This window comes from Aegilops tauschii, chromosome 1 (genome assembly GCF_002575655.3).
Source record: "Aegilops tauschii subsp. strangulata cultivar AL8/78 chromosome 1, Aet v6.0, whole genome shotgun sequence".
Taxonomy (NCBI): Eukaryota; Viridiplantae; Streptophyta; class Magnoliopsida; order Poales; family Poaceae; genus Aegilops; species Aegilops tauschii.
Genome location: NC_053035.3, coordinates 499863513 through 499885538, shown reverse-complemented (window position 1 = coordinate 499885538; position 22026 = coordinate 499863513). Strand labels below are relative to the sequence as shown.

At 48.4% G+C, this 22026-nt stretch overlaps 2 protein-coding genes across 2 annotated transcripts; both read right to left on the bottom strand.

The window, feature by feature from the left end:
• Nucleotides 1-661: 661 nt before the first annotated feature.
• On the bottom strand, nucleotides 662-2376 carry LOC109769029 (calmodulin-like protein 3). Its single transcript, XM_020327770.4, has one exon. It carries the CDS (start codon nucleotides 2335-2337, stop codon nucleotides 1789-1791), a length of 549 nt encoding a protein of 182 aa, XP_020183359.1. The 5' UTR covers nucleotides 2338-2376; the 3' UTR covers nucleotides 662-1788.
• A 15185-nt stretch (nucleotides 2377-17561) lies between these two features.
• LOC141039212 (uncharacterized) lies at nucleotides 17562-21205 on the bottom strand. Its single transcript, XM_073506544.1, has 4 exons — nucleotides 20596-21205; nucleotides 20009-20533; nucleotides 18009-18712; nucleotides 17562-17822 (listed from the first exon to the last, which is right to left on the bottom strand). The coding sequence occupies exons 1-4, from the start codon at nucleotides 21203-21205 to the stop codon at nucleotides 17562-17564; spliced, it is 2100 nt and encodes a 699-aa protein (XP_073362645.1).
• Nucleotides 21206-22026: the final 821 nt, after the last annotated feature.

Here is a 22026-nt window from a genome sequence, read left to right as displayed (position 1 = left end):
CTAGTAAATAAAATGGGTGCTAACACTTGCATGCGTACACCTACCTGACTCGTGTAAATATCATTTGATACATGTTTATTTCGTCCTAGTAATATAATTCACTACGAGTTTGAGTCGGATCAAATCCATCAAATATCTCTCCTACTTAAAAAAGACGCAAGGTCCCGTTGTCCGCTTGTTCTTCGTCCAACCTTATATGTTTAAGGGTGAGGAAATTCATTGAACACATTGCGGATCCAAAGGCGATGCAAACTAGAGGAAGTGGTGGCTGGTCGGGGAAGGTCCAGTGAGCTCGGGAAGTATAGTTGGGAGAGGTGGTCGGGTCAGTGTGTAGAGGCGGCCTGGCGAGGCGGCTAGGATTACGTGGCAGTGGGGCGAGATGCTGCGATGGCGGGGCTACAGAGAGTTGAGGCGGTGCGGCTGGTCGGGGAAGGTCCAGTGAGCTCGGGAAGTATAGTTGGGAGAGGTGGTCGGGTCAGCGTGTAGAGGCGGCCTGGCGAGGCGGCTAGGATTACGTGGCAGTGGGGCGAGATGCTGCGATGGCGGGGCTACAGAGAGTTGAGGCGGTGCGGCCGGGAGGTGGGGCAAGGCGGTGGACTGCCACCAATAAAGATTTGGGTCGTCTGCTGGGCCGCGGCTCGCCCACGGGCGTGGAGGTGGACGTGGTTCAGCTGTTGCCTCCTGCCAGTATGAGGGGAAAGTTATGGATGACCCATTTCCCCTAGATAGAGGCGAGCTTGGGTTGATTATAAGTGGTCCTCTGATTTTTTTTTTTCTCGTTTATGGGATATGTTGGAGCAGGTTTTTTGGCCCAACTCCCTCTATGCCAGTTTTTAGTCAGGGAAAGGGGATTTATTGAAGATGCTCTGATGGCACATTTTACTTCAAATATCGTTTGACACATGTTTCTTTCGTCCTAGTAAGACGATTGACCGTGAGTTTGAGTTTAATCACCTTCATCAAATATGTTGTGAAATCACAGGTTATGGGATGGCAGTACATAATAATTACCAGGTAGAAATTTCTTAATTTTCAGGCCAAAAGGTCGATTCATGTCCTACTGAAGTATCCATAACTTCATTTCCTTCTATTAATTTCTATACAGTCGATGCATGTAGAGCAAAGCTTTTCCATATAATGAATTGACACGTTTGGCATAACTGTTACCTTTCGTGCTCTTAGATAGTGACCTATAATTTCTCTTTTCCATTTCTTGTTGGACTGACATAGGGGGGCGGCAACATGCAGGTAAGCAAATGCATGTCCTTTTCTTGGTTTGTAAGCGCCGCATATACTCATGCACATTCGCACATCATGCACCATGTGCCAAAGAACAGGAATTGGAATCCAAATTCTCTTCTATGTTTTTAATCCGCAGTTTACTTCTTTATTCACAACATAAACTACCCTTTTGCTTCATTAGATTTACCCTGCAAATTATCAATGCCAGATCACATCAATCTACGGCACTAGTTCTGACAGTGTTTTTTTACATAGCATCCCATACACTTGGAGGGGTAAATGGACAAAACCAAAGGCTATCGAGACAAACTCGAAACTTTAGAGAGTAAAACGTTGGCGTTTTCCTACTTTATGTATGAGCTGTTTGGTAGCGAGATGCAATGTTTGATACTTTACATATTTGCCAAATTGTTTGGCCCAAAATAGTGCGAACAAATAGTGAGGTCAAAACCTTAATTAAATGCCAAAAAGTTGCATACTGACACACATTGTTCATACAACTGTTTATAACGGCTTATTTTACACAAACAAAAACATTCTATTTAACTAAACGGCATTCTCCATCATCTTTCTAAACTCTATGAAGCTAATCTTACCATCTCCATCCTCATCGAAGGGGCGGATCATCCTCACACAGTCCTCATACATGGCCCCTTCTTTCAACCCAAGCCTCCTCATCACGTTCCACAACCCACCGGCGCATATGAACCCGTCCTCATCACGGTCGAAAACACAGAAGGCCTCCTCCAGCTCACCCTTGCTCGCTTGCTTACCGTCCAACAACTCATCTACGACACTAATTCCTTCACACCCTTGGTACCTCCAGCCGGTAAGACCTAGCCTCGCCGTGACAAATTCTATCTCACGAGATGTTAATCCTCCACCGCCAGTTACTTTCGCCGGCGATGCGGGGCTATCATCAAGCACCACAGAGTCGACGACGAGGGTGTCATCATGCGCTAGGTATTTTGTAAGTGTGTGCAAGAAGCTCCAGATCTTTTTGCTTACCAGGATGACATCTATGATCAATGGCCCCAAGATCAACATCAGGAGAGAAGTTAGGACGTTTTGATCCATCATCACCATCGCCCACATCAAAAAAGAGAGAGAATGCAATCTATGTAGCTTGATATAGGCTGTGGTTTCAAATGGAACATTTTCCAGGCTCATAGGCATTGGCATGTATATATAGCCGGCCGGTCCATGACTACTTGGGATATGTATCATTGGAAGACCATTTCATCATCAATTGGGAGAAATTCATAGGAAGTTGGATATCTTATTTATTGTTCTTCTTGTCCTTTCCTGAGCACTATTTCACATATACCAGAGATGACTTCAGAAGGCTAAGGTTTGACCCTGTGAACGAAACTTCCTGGAAATCTCTTGACATATAGGATAGCACCAATGAAACTTCCTTGAAATTTCATGGCCTATAGGTCACCACCGAAAGTTGTTGGTTCATCACCTCCAACAAGAATGAGACGTTGGGAGTATTAATGCTACAAAACAAATGGCCATAGCATTTTTATGATATGGTGACATTATGAGCATCACAATATTTATTAATTGAGAATAAAATGTACTCCCTCTGTTCCTAAATATAAGTCTTTGTAGAAATTTCACTATAGACTACATACAGAGCAAAATGAGTGTATCTACACTTAAAATGCATCTATATACATCCGTATGTGGCTCATAATGAAATATTTACTGTTATGGCCGGTTTAGCTAGGCCCACAGGGCAGTAGTTAGGGGCTTGGCCCACAAGTTATCTTAGGTTAATTCTTATGCAAGTTATCTTAGGTTAATTCTTATGCAAGTTATCTAGGTTATAAATATAGGTTGTAAGACTCTTTTGGAATTAAGCAATAAGAAGAATATTATCTCTATTGCCCGGCTCTCAGAGGAGCCGGAACCCTAGCCGCCTCTAACCCTAGCCGCCGCCGCCATCCTCCTTCCTCGCGACGGCGCCAACGCGCCGGAGCTCGCGTCCTCGCCCTCAACCTCCGCTGTTCTGCCCTTATAACCTAAGGAGTAGAGCCGGTAGGAACCCTAGTCCTACCAATTTGGTATCAGATACCTGGGTTTCGACCATGTCATCACCACCATCGCCGTCGCTGCCCCTTACCACCACCGCCGCCGCCGCGTCATCTCCGATCGCCACGGGGCCGCTGGCCCTTCCGTCGGCGCCGCTGGATCTCATCTCCGACGCGTCCACCGGCCTGCTGCCGCCCCCCGTCAGCACTACGCCACCAGCTCCATCGACTCTGCCGGCCCAATACTCCCCGGAGGCCATGGCCGGTGTCCTCAACGACCTGGTCGTCGCGGTCCAGGGCATCCGGCTTTACCTGGCCAGCTCGTACGGGCCGTCACCGCCGCTTCCGCCGCCCGTGCCCTCCGGACCGCCGGCTCTTCCGTGGTACGCGGTGCCCGCGGCCCTCGCCGGAGGCTACCCGACGCTACCGCCGCCGTCCGCTCCAGCGCCGGCCTGGCCGCAGTGGCCCGCGCCAGCGCCCGCGGCGCTGCCCACGGCTGCCGCGCCCGCCCCAGCCCCGTGGCCGCCCTGGCCCGCGCCGGTTCCGTCCGCGCCGGCTGTGCCGGCCCACACGGCCGCGGCTGCTGCGCCCGCCCCAGCCCCGTGGCCGGTCTGGCCCGCGCCGGTTCCGTCCGCGCCGGCTGCGCCAGCCCACACGCCATCACCGCCACCCAGCGCCGGCCTGAGTCAGGCCACTCCAGGCGGGCTCCCGATCCAGTAGGTGCGGTTTCCACCGTCGCCTTCTCCGATTCCTGCCTGTCTCACCGGGACATCGGCACCGCCAGTCTACACGGAGGCCGGGGACCCACCGGTACCCACGCTGCAGTCTGGGGCCTCGTCCGGCTCCGCGGGGGCCTATGACGGTCTCTCCACCGTTGACCGGGCGCCGTCATCATCACTGCAATGCACCGCCGAGCCGGTCGGCCATGGCGCGCCGACCCAGACGCCACCACGGTTCGCCAAGATCGACTTCGCCACTTACGACGGCACGGAGGACCCGCTTAACTGGCTCAACCAGTGCGAGCAGTTTTTCCGTGGACAGCGCACACTCGCGTCGGAGCGCACTTGGCTAGCATCCTACCACCTCCGCGGTGCAGCCCAGACCTGGTACTACGCCCTCGAGCAGGACGAGGGCGGCATGCCCCCTTGGGAGCGCTTCCGCGAGCTCTGCCTCCTTCGTTTTGGGCCCCCGATCCGCGGGAGCCGCCTGGCGGAGCTAGGCCGCCTTCCCTTCACCTCCACGGTTCAGGACTTCGCCGACCGTTTCCAGGCCCTGGCATGCCACGCGTCGGGCGTGACGGCGCAGCAGCGGGCCGACCTCTTTGTCGGTGGACTTCCGGATCACATCCGCGTGGACGTGGAGCTTCAGGGACCCCAGGATATCCAGACGGCCATGTACTATGCCCGCGCGTTCGAGCGCCGCGCGGTGGCCGTCCAGCAGGAGTCACCGTCCCGGGACACTGGGTCGCTACCCTGGCCAGATCCCGCTCCGGGTCGGCCTGTTCAGGCTTCAGCGGCACCCCTCGCCGCGACCGCGGCGCGCCCGTTCCACCGGCTCACCTCGGCCGAGCTACTCGAGCGTCGCCACCAAGGGTTGTGCTTCAACTGCGACGAGCCCTACACGCTCGGCCACGCCTGCCCGCGACTCTTCTACCTGGAGGTTGCAGACTACATTCCGGAGGACGCCATCGCCGCCGACCTTGCCGCCCCAGTTGTCGCGAAGGTGTTTGACGCTGGTTGATCATCTCGAGCAGTTCAGCAAGCGCTTCCCCACCTTACAGCTCGAGGACGAGCTGTTTGTGCAGGTGGGGAGATATGTTATGGCCGGTTTAGCTAGGCCCACAGGGCAGTAGTTAGGGGCTTGGCCCACAAGTTATCTTAGGTTAATTTTTATGCAAGTTATCTTAGGTTAATTCTTATGCAAGTTATCTAGGTTATAAATATAGGCTGTAAGACTCTTTTGGAATTAAGCAATAAGAAGAATATTATCTCTATTGCCCGGCTCCCAGAGGAGCCGGAACCCTAGCCGCCTCTAACCCTAGCCGCCGCCGCCATCCTCCTTCCTCGCGACGGCGCCAACGCCGGAGCTCGCGTCCTCGCCCTGAACCTCCGCTGTTCTGCCCTTATAACCTAAGGAGTAGAGCCTGTAGGGACCCTAGTCCTACCAATTACAAAAACTTATATTTAGGAATGGAGCGAGTAGTGATCATGATATCTTTTCAAGATATTCTTGGGCACCACTCACCCGGTCCACTTTATTTTTAGAATCCCCCAGTCCACCTGTAGAGGGTACAACTCCATTCCATCACAGAAGAAAAAGAAGTTTCTCCTTTTTGTGTGTGAGTGTGTGTGTGAAACTTGTAATTGCTCAGAAACAGGCCGGATGAAACTCGGTCCAACTTTTCGGCTCAATCGCAGTCGGCTACTTCCCACCCAATGTACAACAGATAACAGTGGATGTTCACTTTTCAGAGTCGTCAACCGCATGATTGACCCGCTTTCTGGCCGCCTTAAGTCCTTCAACGATTAATATTGAGTAGTTCATGGTGTGTGAAGGCCACCGTGTTGCTCCAACATAAATATACAAAATGAGATTTTTTTAAATGAAAAATGTACTTTTTAGTAATATTTATTATGCACGAAAAATTTCGAATTTTTTTCCCACATTCTCACCCACATTCTAGTAAGAATGTTTTGTTGAGCTGCCAAATTTGAAGTTCATATGCTGTTTTATATGGGAGAAACAAAAAAGATAAAAGTACCTGCACGAATCGCGATGCAAAAATAAGTGGCTAGAAAAGGGGGTGTCCTAAAGGATGAGGATTTAGAGCTCTCGTGTGCTCCGCACCCCTATACGTACAATACCAGAAAAAAATACCGAGAAATTTGAAAAAAAAATTGGGATTTGGGGATATCAAACGTGGGTACCCGATGTACTTCCGTCTGAAATTTGATGAAAAAATACCAGGAAACGTATTCGCGACAAAAAAGACAATTTTTTTTATGTATAGCAAAACATTGTTTGGGTACATTTTTTCCGGGCAGTAATTCCTTCGCCACTGATACGTTTTTTGGTATTTTTTCACGAAATTCACACGGAAGTAGATTGGGAAACCAGGTTTGACATCCCGAAATTTTGGATTTTTTGATTTTCTGGGAATTTTTTATGAATATTTTTCGTATAGGGGTGCGGAGCACATGAGAGCTCCTGTGTATTTTCCATGTCCTGAAGCCTATGCTCTACAATATGTTTACCAGGCCATCAGGGTTAGCATTGTACTTTCGGTGTGCTTCGTTAACTAGTTTTTTTTAGCCGATGCTCCTCAGTAACGATAGTGTATGACTGACAGAAACGTCTTATATTGCTTCTGCAGCTACCAATTTAACAAATAATGGACATTGAAGAAATATGCGAAGAAAAGCCTAATTCGTTGTTTAAGGATGCTCGCGTACTGATGCTGCAAGGTGATTATATTGAAGAGGGACTTCAACTTTCAGTTGGGATGTTGCATGACAATGGATGCCTGTTGTCGACTCGCTCTCAGGTTGGTTGGCAAGGACCGTACTTTCTTGTCCTGAACCTGATGGCACTCGTACATGTTTCTGCATATACACACAAGTCTTGAACTCAATAGAAGAGAAGAAAATAGAGAGAACTGACAAGGCAATAGCAGCATATAGGAAGGAAGGAATGCAGATTTAACAAGATGGCATTGTAGCCACAGCACTGGGCCGCAATAAGCGCAACTCACCAGATGGCTGAACTTAATCCCTCAAACCTTCTCCCTATCTCAAAAACACAAATGTTTTGAGGTATTAAAGTTTTCTTGAGCTAGCAGATCCCCTAAAACTTAAACCCCCATATTTATATTTGGCTCACACAATTCATCAAACGCGTACACTACAACATACACATAAGCAGTTATCGAGGAAACTAGCTCTAGCAAAATGCATTGGACAAGCTGGCCGTGCCCAAATTTACTTTTCTGAAACAAAGTAACCGTCGACCCAACTAGTTGCCAGGGAATGCACTGGATCTCTTTCAGTAAAAGCAGCAGGATCGCAGCCATGTGTAAGGATCAGTTTGAGTTCAATTCAATAGATGATGGCGAGGGCTTCCTTTCCCCTCGCGGGAAAAAGCTTAGAATCATGCTGGAGAGTTATGTTCAGGACGCTTATAGAGGATAGTCCAAAGCTTCATGCCTTGACGGATCGTCAAAGCACCGGAGAGGCGAATCCTTCACCTCCCGATGGATGGTTTCGACTCAAGGCTGAACGCAACGATTATACGCTTCGACTTGCAAGAGATCCAGAAGCATCTACTGGCGAAGCCGCTTGCCAAAGATCGCGTGCTGGAGGCGATCGGCAAGATCACATCTTCCTGGGCTGCTTAGAACAAGGGATCAGCTCCGACCGAAATACAGAGGTTGATGTCCCTTCTTGAGGGACTGTCAAAGATCCTCAATGGCAAGGCAGCCCCAACAGATGAACTGAGCGAGGATACTCTGAAACTTGCTGGCGAAGAAACTCGCCCTTTGGCACCGCAGCTTAAGGATGTATGCTTGAAAGCGGCAGAAAAAATGGATCTTTTTAACCAGGAGGGTCCGCCTTGGAGAAGCAGCTCTTAGGCTAGCCTTCAAATGGACCAAGAGCAAGAGGTGGAGAAGCTCAAAGTGCTCGTGGCAGAGGTGCGGAAGAAAGTAGAAGCGACTCGCGGCGCAACGGTGGAGCCAGTGCTGACCACGTCCAATCTTGATAACGCGGCGACGTGCGTCATGCACAGTTGAAACACAGGGTTTAGGGTTTTGCGTGGGTGGTTGACATCCAGCCTCAAGTCTCAATATATAGATGATCACAATTACAATTACATATGTATATAAATACATGTACAAGGACAATATACTAGACCCTACTTTACATGCCCCCTCAATCTGAACTACATACAAGATTCAGATTGGTTCTAAAACGGTCTAGCATCTGTCTAGTAGCGGGTTTAGTAAATACATCCGCTAACTGATCATCTGTAGAAATAAACCTGACTTCCAGTTCACAAGCAGCTACTCGTTCTATCACAAAGTGGAAATCAATCTCAATGTGTTTGGTCCGAGCATGAAACACTGGATTCCCGTCAGGAGTGCGCTGCCGTGGGACTCCAAGTTCTGTGAGAACTGAGTCTATCCAAATGGCTTGAGCCGCGTCATTGGCCAATGCCTTATACTCTGCCTCGGTGCTTGATCTCGAGACTGTGGGTTGCTTCTTCGAGCTCCAAGATACAAGGTTAGGTCCAACAAATATAGCAAAACCACCAGTGGAGCGCCTATTGTTGGGGAACGTAGTAATTTCAAAAAAATTCCTACGCACACGCAAGATCATGGTGATGCATAGCAACGAGAGGGGAGAGTGTTGTCCATGTACCCTCGTAGACCGAAAGCGGAAGCGTTAGCACAACGCGGTTGATGTAGTCGTACGTCTTCACGATCCGACCGATCAAGTACCGAACGCACGGCACCTCCGAGTTCAGCACACGTTCAGCCCGATGACGTCCCTCGAACTCCGATCCAGCCGAGTGTTGAGGGAGAATTTCATCAGCACGACGGCGTGGTGACGACGATGATGTTCTACCGATGCAGGGCTTCGCCTAAGCACCGCTACAGTATTATCGAGGTGAACTATGGTGGAGGGGGGCACCGCACACGGCTAAAAGATCAACAGATCAATTGTTGTGTCTCTAGGGTGCCCCTGCCCCCGTATATAAAGGAGCAAGGGGGGGAGGTGCGGCCGGCCAGGAGGAGGCGTGCCAGGAGGAGTCCTACTCCCACCGGGAGTAGGACTCGCTCCCTTCCTTGTTGGATTAGGAGAAGGGGCGAAGGAGGAAGAGGAGAAGAAGGAAAGGGGGGGCGCCCCCCCTCCTTGTCCAATTCGGACTAGAGGGGGACGGGGCGCGCGACTTGCCCTGGCCACCCCTCCTCTTCTCCACTAAGGCCCACTATGGCCCATTAAACCCCCGGGGGGTTCCGGTAACCCCTCCGGTACTCCGGTAAAATCCCGATTTCACCCGGAACACTTCCGATATCCAAATATAGGCTTCCAATATATCAATCTTCATGTCTCGACCATTTCGAGACTCCTCGTCATGTTCGTGATCACATCCGGGACTCCGAACAACCTTCGGTACATCAAAACTCATAAACTCATAATATAACCGTCATCGAAACTTTAAGCGTGCGGACCCTACGGGTTCGAGAACTATGTAGACATGACCGAGACACGTCTCCGGTCAATAACCAATAGGGGAACCTGGATGCTCATATTGGCTCCCACATATTCTACGAAGATCTTTATCGGTCAAACCGCATAACAACATACGTTGTTCCCTTTGTCATCGGTATGTTACTTGCCCGAGATTCGCTCGTCGGTATCTCAATACCTAGTTCAATCTCGTTACCGGCAAGTCTCTTTACTCGTTCCGTAATACATCATCCCACAACTAACTCATTAGTTGCAATGCTTGCAAGGCTTAAGTGATGTGCATTACCGAGTGGGCCCAGAGATACCTCTCCGACAATCAGAGTGACAAATCCTAATCTCGAAATATGCCAACCCAACAAGTACCTTCGGAGACACCTGTAGAGCACCTTTATAATCACCCAGTTACGTTGTGAGGTTTGGTAGCACACAAAGTGTTCCTCCGGTAAACGGGAGTTGCATAATCTCATAGTCATAGGAACATGTATAAGTCATGAAGAAAGCAATAGCAACATACTAAACGATCGAGTGCTAAGCTAACGGAATGGGTCAAGTCAATCACATCATTCTCCTAATGATGTGTTCCCGTTAATCAAATGGCAACTCATGTCAATGGCTAGGAAACATAACCATCTTTGATCAACGAGCTAGTCAAGTAGAGGCATACTAGTGACACTCTGTTTGTCTATGTATTCACACATGTATTATGTTTCCGGTTAATACAATTCTAGCATGAATAATAAACATTTATCATGATTTAAGGAAATAAATAATAACTTTATTATTGCCTCTAGGGCATATTTCCTTCAGTCTCCCACTTGCACTAGAGTCAATAATCTAGTTCACATCACCATGTGATTTAATACCAATAGCTCACATCACCATGTGATTAACACCCATAGTTCACATCGTCATGTGACCAACACCCAAAGGGTTTACTAGAGTCAATAATCTAGTTCACATTGCTATGTGATTAACACCCAAAGAGTACTAAGGTGTGATCATGTTTTGCTTGTGAGAGAGGTTTAGTCAACGGGTCTGCCACATTCAGATCCGTATGTATTTTGCAAATTTCTATGTAATCAATGCTCTGCACGGAGCTACTCTAGCCAGTTGCTCCCACTTTCAATATGTATCTAGATTGAGACTTAGAGTCATCTGGATCAGTGTCAAAATTTGCATCGACGTAACCCTTTACGACGAACCTTTTTGTGACCTCCATAATCGAGAAACATATCCTTATTCCACTAAGGATAATTTTGTCCGCTGTCCAGTGATCTACTCCTAGATCATTATTGTACTCCCTTGCCAAGATCAGTGTAGGGTATACAATAGATCTGGTACACATCATGGCATACTTTATAGAACCTATGGCTGAGGCACAGGGAATGACTTTCAATCTCTTTCTATCTTCTGCCGTGGTCGGGCTTTAAGTCTTACTCAATTTCACACCTTGTAACACAGGCAAGAACTCTTTCTTTGACTGTTCCATTTTGAACTACTTCAAAATCTTGTCAAGGTACGTACTCATTGAAAAATCTTATCAAGCTTCTTGATCTATCTCTATAGATCTTGATGCTCAATATGTAAGCAGCTTCACCAAAGTCCTTCATTGAAAAACTCTTATTCAAACACTCTTTATGCTTTCCAGAAAATTCTACATCATTTCCGATTAACAATATGTCATTCATATATACTTATCAGAAATGCTGTAGTGCTCCCACTCACTTTCTTTTAAATACATGCTTCACCGCAAGTCTGTATAAAACTATATGCTTTGATCATTTTATCAAAGCGTATATTCCAACTCCGAGATGGTTTGCACCAGTCCATAGATGGATCGCTGGAGCTTTGCATATTTTGTTAGCACCTTTAGGATTGACAAAACCTTCTAGTTGCATCGTATACAACTTTTATTTAATAAATCCATTAAGGAATGCAGTTTTGTTTATCCATTTGCCAGATTTCATAAAATGCGGCAATTGCTAACATGATTCGGACAGACTTAAGCATAGATACGAGTGAGAAACTCTCATCATAGTCAACACCTTGAACTTGTCGAAAACCTTTTGCGACAATTCTAGCTTTGTAGATAGTAACACTACTATCAGCGTTCGTCTTCCTCTTGAAGATCCATTTAATCTCAATGGCTCGCCGATCATTGGGCAAGTCAATCAAAGTCCATACTTTGTTCTCATACATGGATCTCATCTCAGATTTCATGGCCTCAAGCCATTTCGCGGAATTTGGGCTCATCATCGCTTCCTCATAGTTCGTAGGTTCGTCATGGTCAAGTAACATGACCTCCAGAACATGATTACCGTACCACTCTGGTGCGGATCTTACTCTGGTTGACCTACGAGGTTCAGTAACAACTTGATCTGAAGTTCCATCATCATTAACTTCCTCACTAATTGGTATAGACGTCACAGGAACCGGTTTCTGTGATGAACTACTTTCCAATAAGGGAGCAGGTACGGTTACCTCATCAAGTTCTACTTTCCTCCCACTCACTTCTTTCGAGAGAAACTCCTTCTCTAGAAAGGATCCATTCTTAGCAACGAGTGTCTTGCCTTCGGATCTGTGATAGAAGGTGTACCCAACAGTCTCCTTTGGCTATCCTATGAAGACACATTTCTCCGATTTGGGTTCGAGCTTATCAGGTTGAAGCTTTTTCACATAAGCATCGCAGCCCCAAACTTTAAGAAATGACAACTTTGGTTTCTTGCCAAACCATAGTTCATAAGGCGTCGTCTCAACGGATTTCGATGGTGCCCTATTTAACGTGAATGTAGCTGTCTCTAATGCATAACCCCAAAACGATAGTGGTAGATCGGTAAGAGACATCATAGATTGCACTATATCTAATAAAGTACGGTTATGATGTTCGGACACACCATTACACTGTGGTGTTCCAGGTAGCGTGAGTAGTGAAACTATTTCACATTGTTTTAACTGAAGGCCAAACTCGTAAATCAAATATTTTACCTCTGCGATCATATCGTAGAAACTTTTATTTTCTTGTTACGATGATTCTCCACTTCACTCTGAAATTCTTTGAACTTTTCAAATGTTTCAGACTTGTGTTTCATCAAGTAGATATACCCATATCTGCTCAAATCATTTGTGAAGGTCAGAAAATAACGATACTTGCCGTGAGCCTTAACACTCATCGGACCGCATACATCAGTATGTATTATTTCCAATAAGTCAGTTGCTCGCTCCATTGTTCCGGAGAACGGAGTCTTAGTCATCTTGCCCATGAGGCATGGTTCGCAAGCATCAAGTGATTCATAATCAAGTGATTCCAAAAGTCCATCAGTATGGAGTTTCTTCATGCGCTTTACACCAATATGACCTAAACGGCAGTGCCACAAATAAGTTGCACTATCATTATTAACTTTGCATCTTTTGGCTTCAGTATTTTGAAAATGTGTATCACCATGATCGAGATCCAACAAACCATTTTCATTGGGTGTATGACCATAGAAGGTTTTATTCATGTAAACAGAACAACAATTATTCTCTAATCTTACATGAATAATCGTATTGCAATAAACATGATCCAATCATATTCATGCTCAACACAAACACTAAATAACATTTATTTTAGGTTCAACACTAATCCCGAAAGTATAGGGAGTGTGCAATGATGATCATATCAATCTTGGAACCACTTCCAATACACATCATCACTTCACCCTTAACTAGTCTCTGTTCATTCTGCAACTCCCGATTCGAGTTACTACTCTTAGCAACTGAACCAGTATCAAATACCGAGGGGTTGCTATAAACACTAGTAAAGTACACATTAATAACATGTATATCGAATATAGCTTTGTTCACTTTGCCATCATTCTGATCCACCAAATACTTGGGGCAGTTCCGCTTCCAGTGACCAGTCCCTTTGCAGTAGAAGCACTCAGTTTCAGGCTTAGGTCTAGACTTGGGCTTTTTCAATTGAGCACCAACTGCTTGCCGTTCTTCTTAAAGTTCCCCTTTCTTCCCTTTGTCCCTTTACTTGAAACTAGTGGTCTTGTTAACCATCAACACTTGATGCTCTTTCTTGATTTCTACCTTCGTCGATTTCAGCATCGCGAAGAGCTCGGGAATTACTTTTGTCATCCCTTGCATATTATAGTTCATCACGAAGTTCTAATAACTTGGTGATAGTGACTAGAGAATTCTGTCAATTACTATCTTATCTGGAAGATTAACTCCCACTTGATTCAAGCAATTGTAGTACCCAGACAATCTGAGCACATGCTCACTGGTTGAGCTATTCTCCTCCATCTTGTAGGCAAAGTACTGTCAGAGGTCTCATACCTCTCGACACGGGCATGGGTATGAAATACCAATTTCAACTCTTGGAACATCTTATATGCTCCGTGGATTTCAAAACATTTTTGAAGTCCTGGTTCTAAGCCGTAAAGCACGGTGCACTTAACTATCAAGTAGTCATCATATCGAGCTTTTGTCAAAACGTTCATAACATTTGCATCTGCTCCTGCAATAGGGCTGTCACCTAGCGGTGCATCAGGACATAATTCTTCTGTGCAGCAATGAGGATAAACCTCAGATCACGGATCCAATCCGCATCATTGCTACTAACATCTTTCAACTTAGTTTTCTCTAGGAACATATAAAAATTAAAACAGGGGAGCTAAACGCGAGCTATTGATCTACAATATAGATATGCTAATACTACCAGGACTAAGTTCATGATAAATTTAAGTTCAATTAATCATATTACTTAAGAACTCCCACTTAGATAGACATCCCTCTAATCATCTAAGTGACCACGTGATCCAAATCAACTAAACCATAACCGATCATCACGTGAAATGGAGTAGTTTTCAATGGTGAACATCACCATGTTGATCATATCTACTATATGATTCACGCTCGACCTTTCGGTCTCAGTGTTCCGAGGCCATATCTGCATATGCTAGGCTCGTCAAGTTTAACCCGAGTATTCTGCGTGTGCAAAACTGGCTTGCACCCATTGTAGATGGACGTAGAGCTTATCACACCCGATCATCACGTGGTGTCTAGGCACGACGAACTTTGGCAACGGTGCATACTCAGGGAGAACACTTTTATCTTGAAATTTAGTGAGAGATCATCTTATAATGCTACGTTAATCAAAGCAAGATAAGATGCATAAAAGATAAACATCACATGCAATCAATATAAGTGATATGATATGGCCATCATCATCTTGTGCTTGTGATCTCCATCTCCGAAGCACCGTCGTGATCACCATCGTCACCGGCGCGACACCTTGATCTCCATCGTAGCATCGTTGTCGTCTCGCCAACTATTGCTTCTACGACTATCGCTACTGCTTAGTGATAAAGTAAAGCAATTACAGGGCGATTGCATTGCATACAATAAAGTGACAACCATATGGCTCCTACCAGTTGCCGATAACTCGGTTACAAAACATGATCATCTCATACAATAAAATATAGCATCATGCCTTGACCATATCACATCACAACATGCCCTGCAAAAACAAGTTAGACGTCCTCTACTTTGTTGTTGCAAGTTTTACGTGGCTGCTACGGGCTGAGCAAGAACCGTTCTTACCTACGCACCAAAACCACAACGATAGTTTGTCAAGTTGGTGATGTTTTAACCTTCGCATGGACCGGGCGTAGCCACACTCGGTTCAACTAAAGTTGGAGAAACTGACACCCGCCAGCCACCTGTGTGCAAAGCACGTCGGTAGAACCAGTCTCGCGTAAGCGTATGCGTAATGTCGGTTCGGGCCGCTTCATCCAACAATACCGCCGAACCAAAGTATGACATGCTGGTAAGCAGTATGACTTATATCGCCCACAACTCACTTGTGTTCTACTTGTGCATATGACATCTCCGCATAAAACCAGGCTCGGATGCCACTGTTGGGGAACGTAGTAATTTCAAAAAAATTCCTACGCACACGCAAGATCATGGTGATGCATAGCAACGAGAGGGGAGAGTGTTGTCCACGTACCCTCGTAGACCGAAAGCGGAAGCGTTAGCACAACGCGGTTGATGTAGTCGTACGTCTTCACGATCCGACCAATCAAGTACCGAATGCACGGCACCTCCGAGTTCAGCACACGTTCAGCCCGATGACGTCCCTCGAACTCCGATCCAGCCGAGTGTTGAGGGAGAGTTTCATCAGCACGACGGCGTGGTGATGATGATGATGTTCTACCGACGCAGGGCTTCGCCTAAGCACCGCTACAGTATTATCGAGGTGAACTATGGTGGAGGGGGGCACCGCACACGGCTAAAAGATCAACAGATCAATTGTTGTGTCTCTAGGGTGCCCCCTGCCCCCGTATATAAATGAGCAAGGGGGGAGGTGCGGCCGCCCAGGAGGAGGCGCGCCAGGAGGAGTCCTACTCCCATCGGGAGTAGGATTCCCTCCCTTCCTTGTTGGATTAGGAGAAGGGGGGAAGGAGGAAGAGGAGAAGAAGGAAAGGGGGGCGCCGCCCCCCTCCTTGTCCAATTCGGACTAGAGGGGGAGGGGGCGCGCGGCCTGCCCTGGCCGCCCCTCCTCTTCTCCACTAAGGCCCACTATGGCCCATTAAACCCCCGGGGGGTTCCGGTAACCCCTCCTGTACTCCGGTAAAATCCCGATTTCACCCGGAACACTTCCGATATCCAAATATAGGCTTCCAATATATCAATCTTCATGTGTCGACCATTTCTAGACTCCTCGTCATGTCCGTGATCACATCCGGGACTCCGAACAACCTTAGGTACATCAAAACTCATAAACTCATAATATAACCGTCATCGAAACTTTAAGCGTGCGGACCCTACGGGTTCGAGAACTATGTAGACATGACCGAGACACGTCTCCGGTCAATAACCAATAGCGGAACCTGGATGCTCATATTGGCTCCCACATATTCTACGAAGATCTTTATCGGTCAAACCGCATAACAACATACGTTGTTCCCTTTGTCATCGGTATGTTACTTGCCCGAGATTCGCTCGTCGGTATCTCAATACCTAGTTCAATCTCGTTACCGACAAGTCTCTTTACTCGTTCCGTAATACATCATCCCGCAACTAACTCATTAGTTGCAATGCTTGCAAGGCTTAAGTGATGTGCATTACCGAGTGGGCCCAGAGATACCTCTCCGACAATCAGAGTGACAAGTCCTAATCTCGAAATACGCCAACCCAACAAGTACCTTCGGAGACACCTGTAGAGCACCTTTATAATCACCCAGTTACGTTGTGACGTTTGGTACCACACAAAGTGTTCCTCCGGTAAACGGGAGTTGCATAATCTCATAGTCATAGGAACATGTATAAGTCATGAAGAAAGCAATAGCAACATACTAAACGATCGAGTGCTAAGCTAACGGAATGGGTCAAGTCAATCACATCATTCTCCTAATTGTGTGATCCCGTTAATCAAATGACAACTCATGTCAATGGCTAGGAAACATAACCATCTTTGATCAACGAGCTAGTCAAGTAGAGGCATACTAGTGACACTCTGTTTGTCTATGTATTCACACATGTATTATGTTTCCGGTTAATACAATTCTTGCATGAATAATAAACATTTATCATGATTTAAGGAAATAAATAATAACTTTATTATTTCCTCTAGGGCATATTTCCTTCACCTATCATCAACACAGCCTGCCCAGTCAGCATCGATGAATATACTCACTCTAGTAAATCTGGACTTACGAATCCGTAGTCCCTTGTCTAGCGTACCTTTGACATATCTCAGAATACGCTTGACTGCTTCCCAATGATCCTCCGTTGGCTGAGACGGGAACTGACACACTTTGTTCACTGCGAAGGAGATATCAGGACGAGTGAGGGTCAAATACTGAAGTGCCCCAACCACACTGCGATACCGAATGGAGTCATCTCTACCCAGTAGTGCACCACTATGACGTGAGAGACTCTTGGATGTAGCAAGCGGAGTGGAAGTGGCCTTGCAATTCTCCATGTTGACGCGATGAAGAAGATCTAAAGCATACTTTTTCTGTGTCAAGGTCATGCCCCCTCAATGAAAGGACGCTTCCAAACCATAAAAGTACTCGAGGCGACCCAAATCTTTGATGGGAAAGCTAGCAGACAACGACTGCACAAGACGATCCACCACGGCGGGGGTAGAGCCAGCAATCACAATATCATCAATGTACACCAGCATGTATATCTGTATAGTACCCTGGGAGAAGATGAACAGAGATGCATCTGATCTGGAAGCAACAAAACCGAGCTGCGAAAGGCGCTGACTCAAACGAGCATACCAGGCACGGGGTGACTGCTCGAGACCATAAATAGACCGTTGAAGTTTGCAGACATGAGAGGGATAAGTGGCATCCTCGAACCCAGGTGGCTACTGCATGTACACATCTTCGGCCAAGAACCAATGTAAAAAGGCATTGCTCACATCAATCTGTCGGAGGCTCCAGCCACGAGACACAGCAAGAGACAAAACCAAGCGAACCGTGGCGGGCTTCACCACTGGGCTAAAAGTATCTCCGTAGTCAATCCCGTGCTGTTGAGTGAAACCACGAGCAACAAGACGAGCTTTGTGCTTATCAACAGACCCATCCGGACGGTGCTTGGTTTTGAAAATCCACTTGCAGCTCACAATATTAACACCAGGTGGCCGAGGCACCAACACCCAGGTGTTAGTGTGACGGAGAGCAGCAAACTCCTCGGACATGGCGGCACGCCAGGCAGGTTCACCCAGAGCATCACGATGGGAAACCGGCGCGGCGAAGAAGGCACGACAGCGAGAGTCGTACCGAACCGTGCCATCAGTGTAAGACTTCTCCTTGCGCGTATGATCACGATGGCGTGTAACCATAGCATGCGCCGGAGCTGCATCGCTAGTAAGAGAAGACGAAGGCGACGAGGGCTCGACCGAGGGTGTCGCGGCTGAGGGGACCTTAGCAAGAGGCGACACGGGCCAAGAGACGATGGTGTGCTGGACCGGACCAGGCGAGGGCGGTGGCCCGGGCAACGGACCGGGCGAGGGTGGCAACCCAGCCGCGCCGGGCGAGGGTGGCGACCCAGCCGCGTCCGCGGTCACGCCATCAGGCGAGGCAACCGCGCTCGCCTCGGGCGGCGGGACATACACGTCGGGCGCATCAGGAGGCGTCGGAGCAACAACATGTACCTGGGGGGAACTCAAAGCAATATCACCTGCAAAAGACAAGTTAGATGACAAAGAGGACAGGTCATATTTACGCACATGGACATCCGGAACCGGTTCATCGGAGGGAAAAGTGAGTGCATGTTTAAGAGAAGCAGGATCAACCGAAACGCCGGGTTGAGAGTAAGGGAACACAATCTCGTCGAAAACAACATCACGAGAGATGTATATTCGTCCGGAGGTACGGTCAAGACACTTATAGCCCTTATGCAAAGGACTATAGCCAAGGAAAACACACATCTTGGACCGAAACTCAAGCTTGTGAGCATTGTACTTGCGGAGACTAGGCCAGCAAGCACACCCAAAAATCCGAAGGGAGGAGTAGTTGGGCTGAACATGAAACAGACGGAACAAAGGTGTGTCCTTGTTGAGAACCGGAGTGGGCATACGGTTGATGAGGTAACATGCCGTAAGAAAAGCCTCATCCCAAAACCGAAGTGGAAGAGAGGAGTGCGCAAGCAAGGCAAGACCGGTCTCGACCAAATGTCGGTGTTGCGCTCGGCAATACCGTTCTGCTGAGAGGTATGCGGACATGACACTCGGTGAGAGATGCCCGTGCGTTGAAAGTAGCGATGGAGTTTGTGGTATTCACCACCCTAGTTGGACTGAACGGCTTTGATTTTATAATCGAGAAGGCGTTCTACATGAGCCTGAAAGTTGTAGAAAACTTGCTCAACATCAGACTTGTGTTTAAGCAAATAAATCCAGGTGAAGCACGTGTAGTCATCAATAAAACTAACATAATATTTGTACCCTCCCGATGAAGCAAGAGCGGGACCCCAAACATCTGAATGTATTAATTCAAGAGGTACGGTAGTGATGTGAAACGAAGTAGAATAAGGTAGTTGATGACTCTTAGCACGCTGACAGGCATCACAAACTAACGATGAATTATTTGAACTAGAACACGGAAGTTCATGACTCCGAACAATGGAAGTGACCACATTATTTGTAGGATGACCAAGACGTTGATGCCATTGCGACGACGAAACTCGAACACCGGAGGAGGCACGGTGAGACGATGAAGATGACACACGAGCGAAGGGGACCGGATAGACCCCCCCCCCCCCCCCCCCCGTAACTTCTACCGTGAAGGATGACGCGCCTGGTTGCTTTGTCCTTAACAAGGAAAAAACGACGGTGAAATTCAACAAACACGTCATTATCACAAAGAAGACGATAAACAGAGAGAAGATGCTGGCAGATGTGTGGAACATGAAGGATGTTACGCAGTTTAAGAGATGAACCGGGTAAACGCGAATGACCAATGTGTGAAATAGACAAACCTGCACCATTGGCCACCTGAACCTGATCCTTGCTGTCATAGCGCTCATGAACCTGGAGGCGCTCAAGATCATTAGTCAAGTGATCCGTAGCCCCGGTATCCAACACCCAAGGAAAGTCGACGGTGTTGGTGGAGGCCGAGTTGGCGGAGCGGGAGTTGTGATCCTGATCATAGCGCTTGCGACAGTCGTCGGCTTCATGGCCCCAGTTCTTGCAAATTTGGCACCGGGGACGCCAGCGGTTGCAACGCCCACCGCCTCCGCCGTTGTTGCCGGCGTTGCCCCCTCCACCTTGCCGGCCGTTGCCGGCATAACCAGCGTTGCGGTCACGGCCGCCGGTGTTGCCGCCATTACCGCCCTGGCAGCTCTGCCCGGGCTGGCCATGTCCATCAGCCGGGCGTCCCCCCCCCCCCTCCCGTGGGAGGGATAGGGATCGGAGTAGGGCGCGCGTCCGCCCGCGCCGTACGAACCCGAACAGGCCACGGCGTTCGTGGAGGGAGACCACCCCTCCACCGCACTCTGTTGTGCCTGCGGCGCCTCGAAGGACAGAACCAATGAGTAAAAACTGGAGTAGGGCATGGGTGCGTTACTCACGCCCAAGGAGGCGGCGATGGAGTTGTAGGCGGAGCCGAGGCCGGTGAGGATGTGATCGATAAGCTCATCATCACGGATCGGAGAGCCGGTGGCGGCCATAGTGTCGGCCAGGGCCTTCATCTTGTGCATGTATTCCGCGGAAGACAGATCGTCCTTCCTCAGCGACTGAAGTTGCCGCCGGATGTGGCGGACATTGGCGCGGCTCTGGGCGCCGAACATGGCGACGACGACTGTCCAGACCGCATGGGCCGACTCGCAGCCAATAAGTTGGCATGCAATATCCTCATCCATGGAGGTGAGAAGAAGCCCCTTGACGCGCTGATCTTGAACCCACCATTGGTGGTACTTCGGGTTGGCGACGGTGGTAGCAGCGTCGCCGGTGCCGACAACGAGTGTTTTGGCCGGTGCCGCCTTGGTGCCATCGAGGTGTCCGTGGAGGTTGGCACCGGCAAGAACCGTGTTGGTGATGCCCCCCCAGAGCATGAAGTTGTGGCGACCGAGGCGGACGAAGATTGTCGGGACGGCGAGCGTGGTGTGGATCGAGGCAACGGGAGAAGAGATGATGGCGCCGCTAGTTTGGGCGACGGACATAGCGGCGGACGACATCGCAGCGGCTGTTGGGGATCGTAGCAGAAATTAAAATTTTCTACACATCACCAAGATCAATCTATGGAGTCATCTAGCAACGAGAGAGATGAGTGCATCTACATACCCTTGTAGATCGCGAGCGGAAGCGTTCAAGAGAACGGGGTTGATGGAGTCGTACTCGTGATCGAAATCACCGATGATCCTAGCGCCGAACGGACGGCAGCTCCGCGTTCAACACACGTACGGAGCAGCGACGTCTCCTCCTTCTTGATCCAGCAAGGGGGAAGGAGAGGTTGATGGAGATCTAGCAGCACGACGGCGTGGTGGTGGAAGTAGCGGGATTCCAACAGGGCTTCGCCAAGCGCAAGTGGGGAGGAAGAGGTGTCACGGGAGGGAGGGAGGCGCCAGGGCTTGGGGTGCTGCTCCCATGCGCCTCCCCACTATATATAGGGGTGGAGGGGGCTGGTTTCTTGCCCTCCAAGTCCATTGGGGCGTTGGCAAAGGTGGGGGAAAGAAATCCCATCATTTCCCTTCCCCACCGATTGTTATCCCCCTTTTTTAGGGATCTTGATCTTATCCCTTCGGGATATGATCTTATTCCTTCTAAGGTGGGATCTTGGTGCGCCTTGACCAGGGGTGTGGGGCCTTGCCCCCACTACCCACGTTCATGTGGGTCCCCCCATGCAGGTGGGCCCCACTTCGGAACCTTCTAGAACCTTCCCGGTATAATACCAAAAAATCCCGAACATTTTCCGGTGGCCAAAATAGGACTTCCCATATATAAATCTTTACCTCCGGACCATTCCGGAACTCCTCGTGACGTTCGGGATCTCATTCGG

Excerpts from the sequence above, each read along its gene's own strand:
- LOC109769029 (XM_020327770.4), bottom strand. The coding sequence starts at position 2,337 with ATGTGGGCGATGGTGATGATGGATCAAAACGTCCTAACTTCTCTCCTG.
- LOC141039212 (XM_073506544.1), bottom strand. The coding sequence starts at position 21,205 with ATGTCGTCCGCCGCTATGTCCGTCGCCCAAACTAGCGGCGCCATCATC. Across the intron at positions 18,713-20,008 it reads TCAGGTGGCCAATGGTGCAG|GTGATATTGCTTTGAGTTCC; the intron begins GTTTGTCTATTT and ends TGTCTTTTGCAG. Across the intron at positions 17,823-18,008 it reads CAGTGGTGAAGCCCGCCACG|TCACCCCGTGCCTGGTATGC; the intron begins GTTCGCTTGGTT and ends GGTCTCGAGCAG.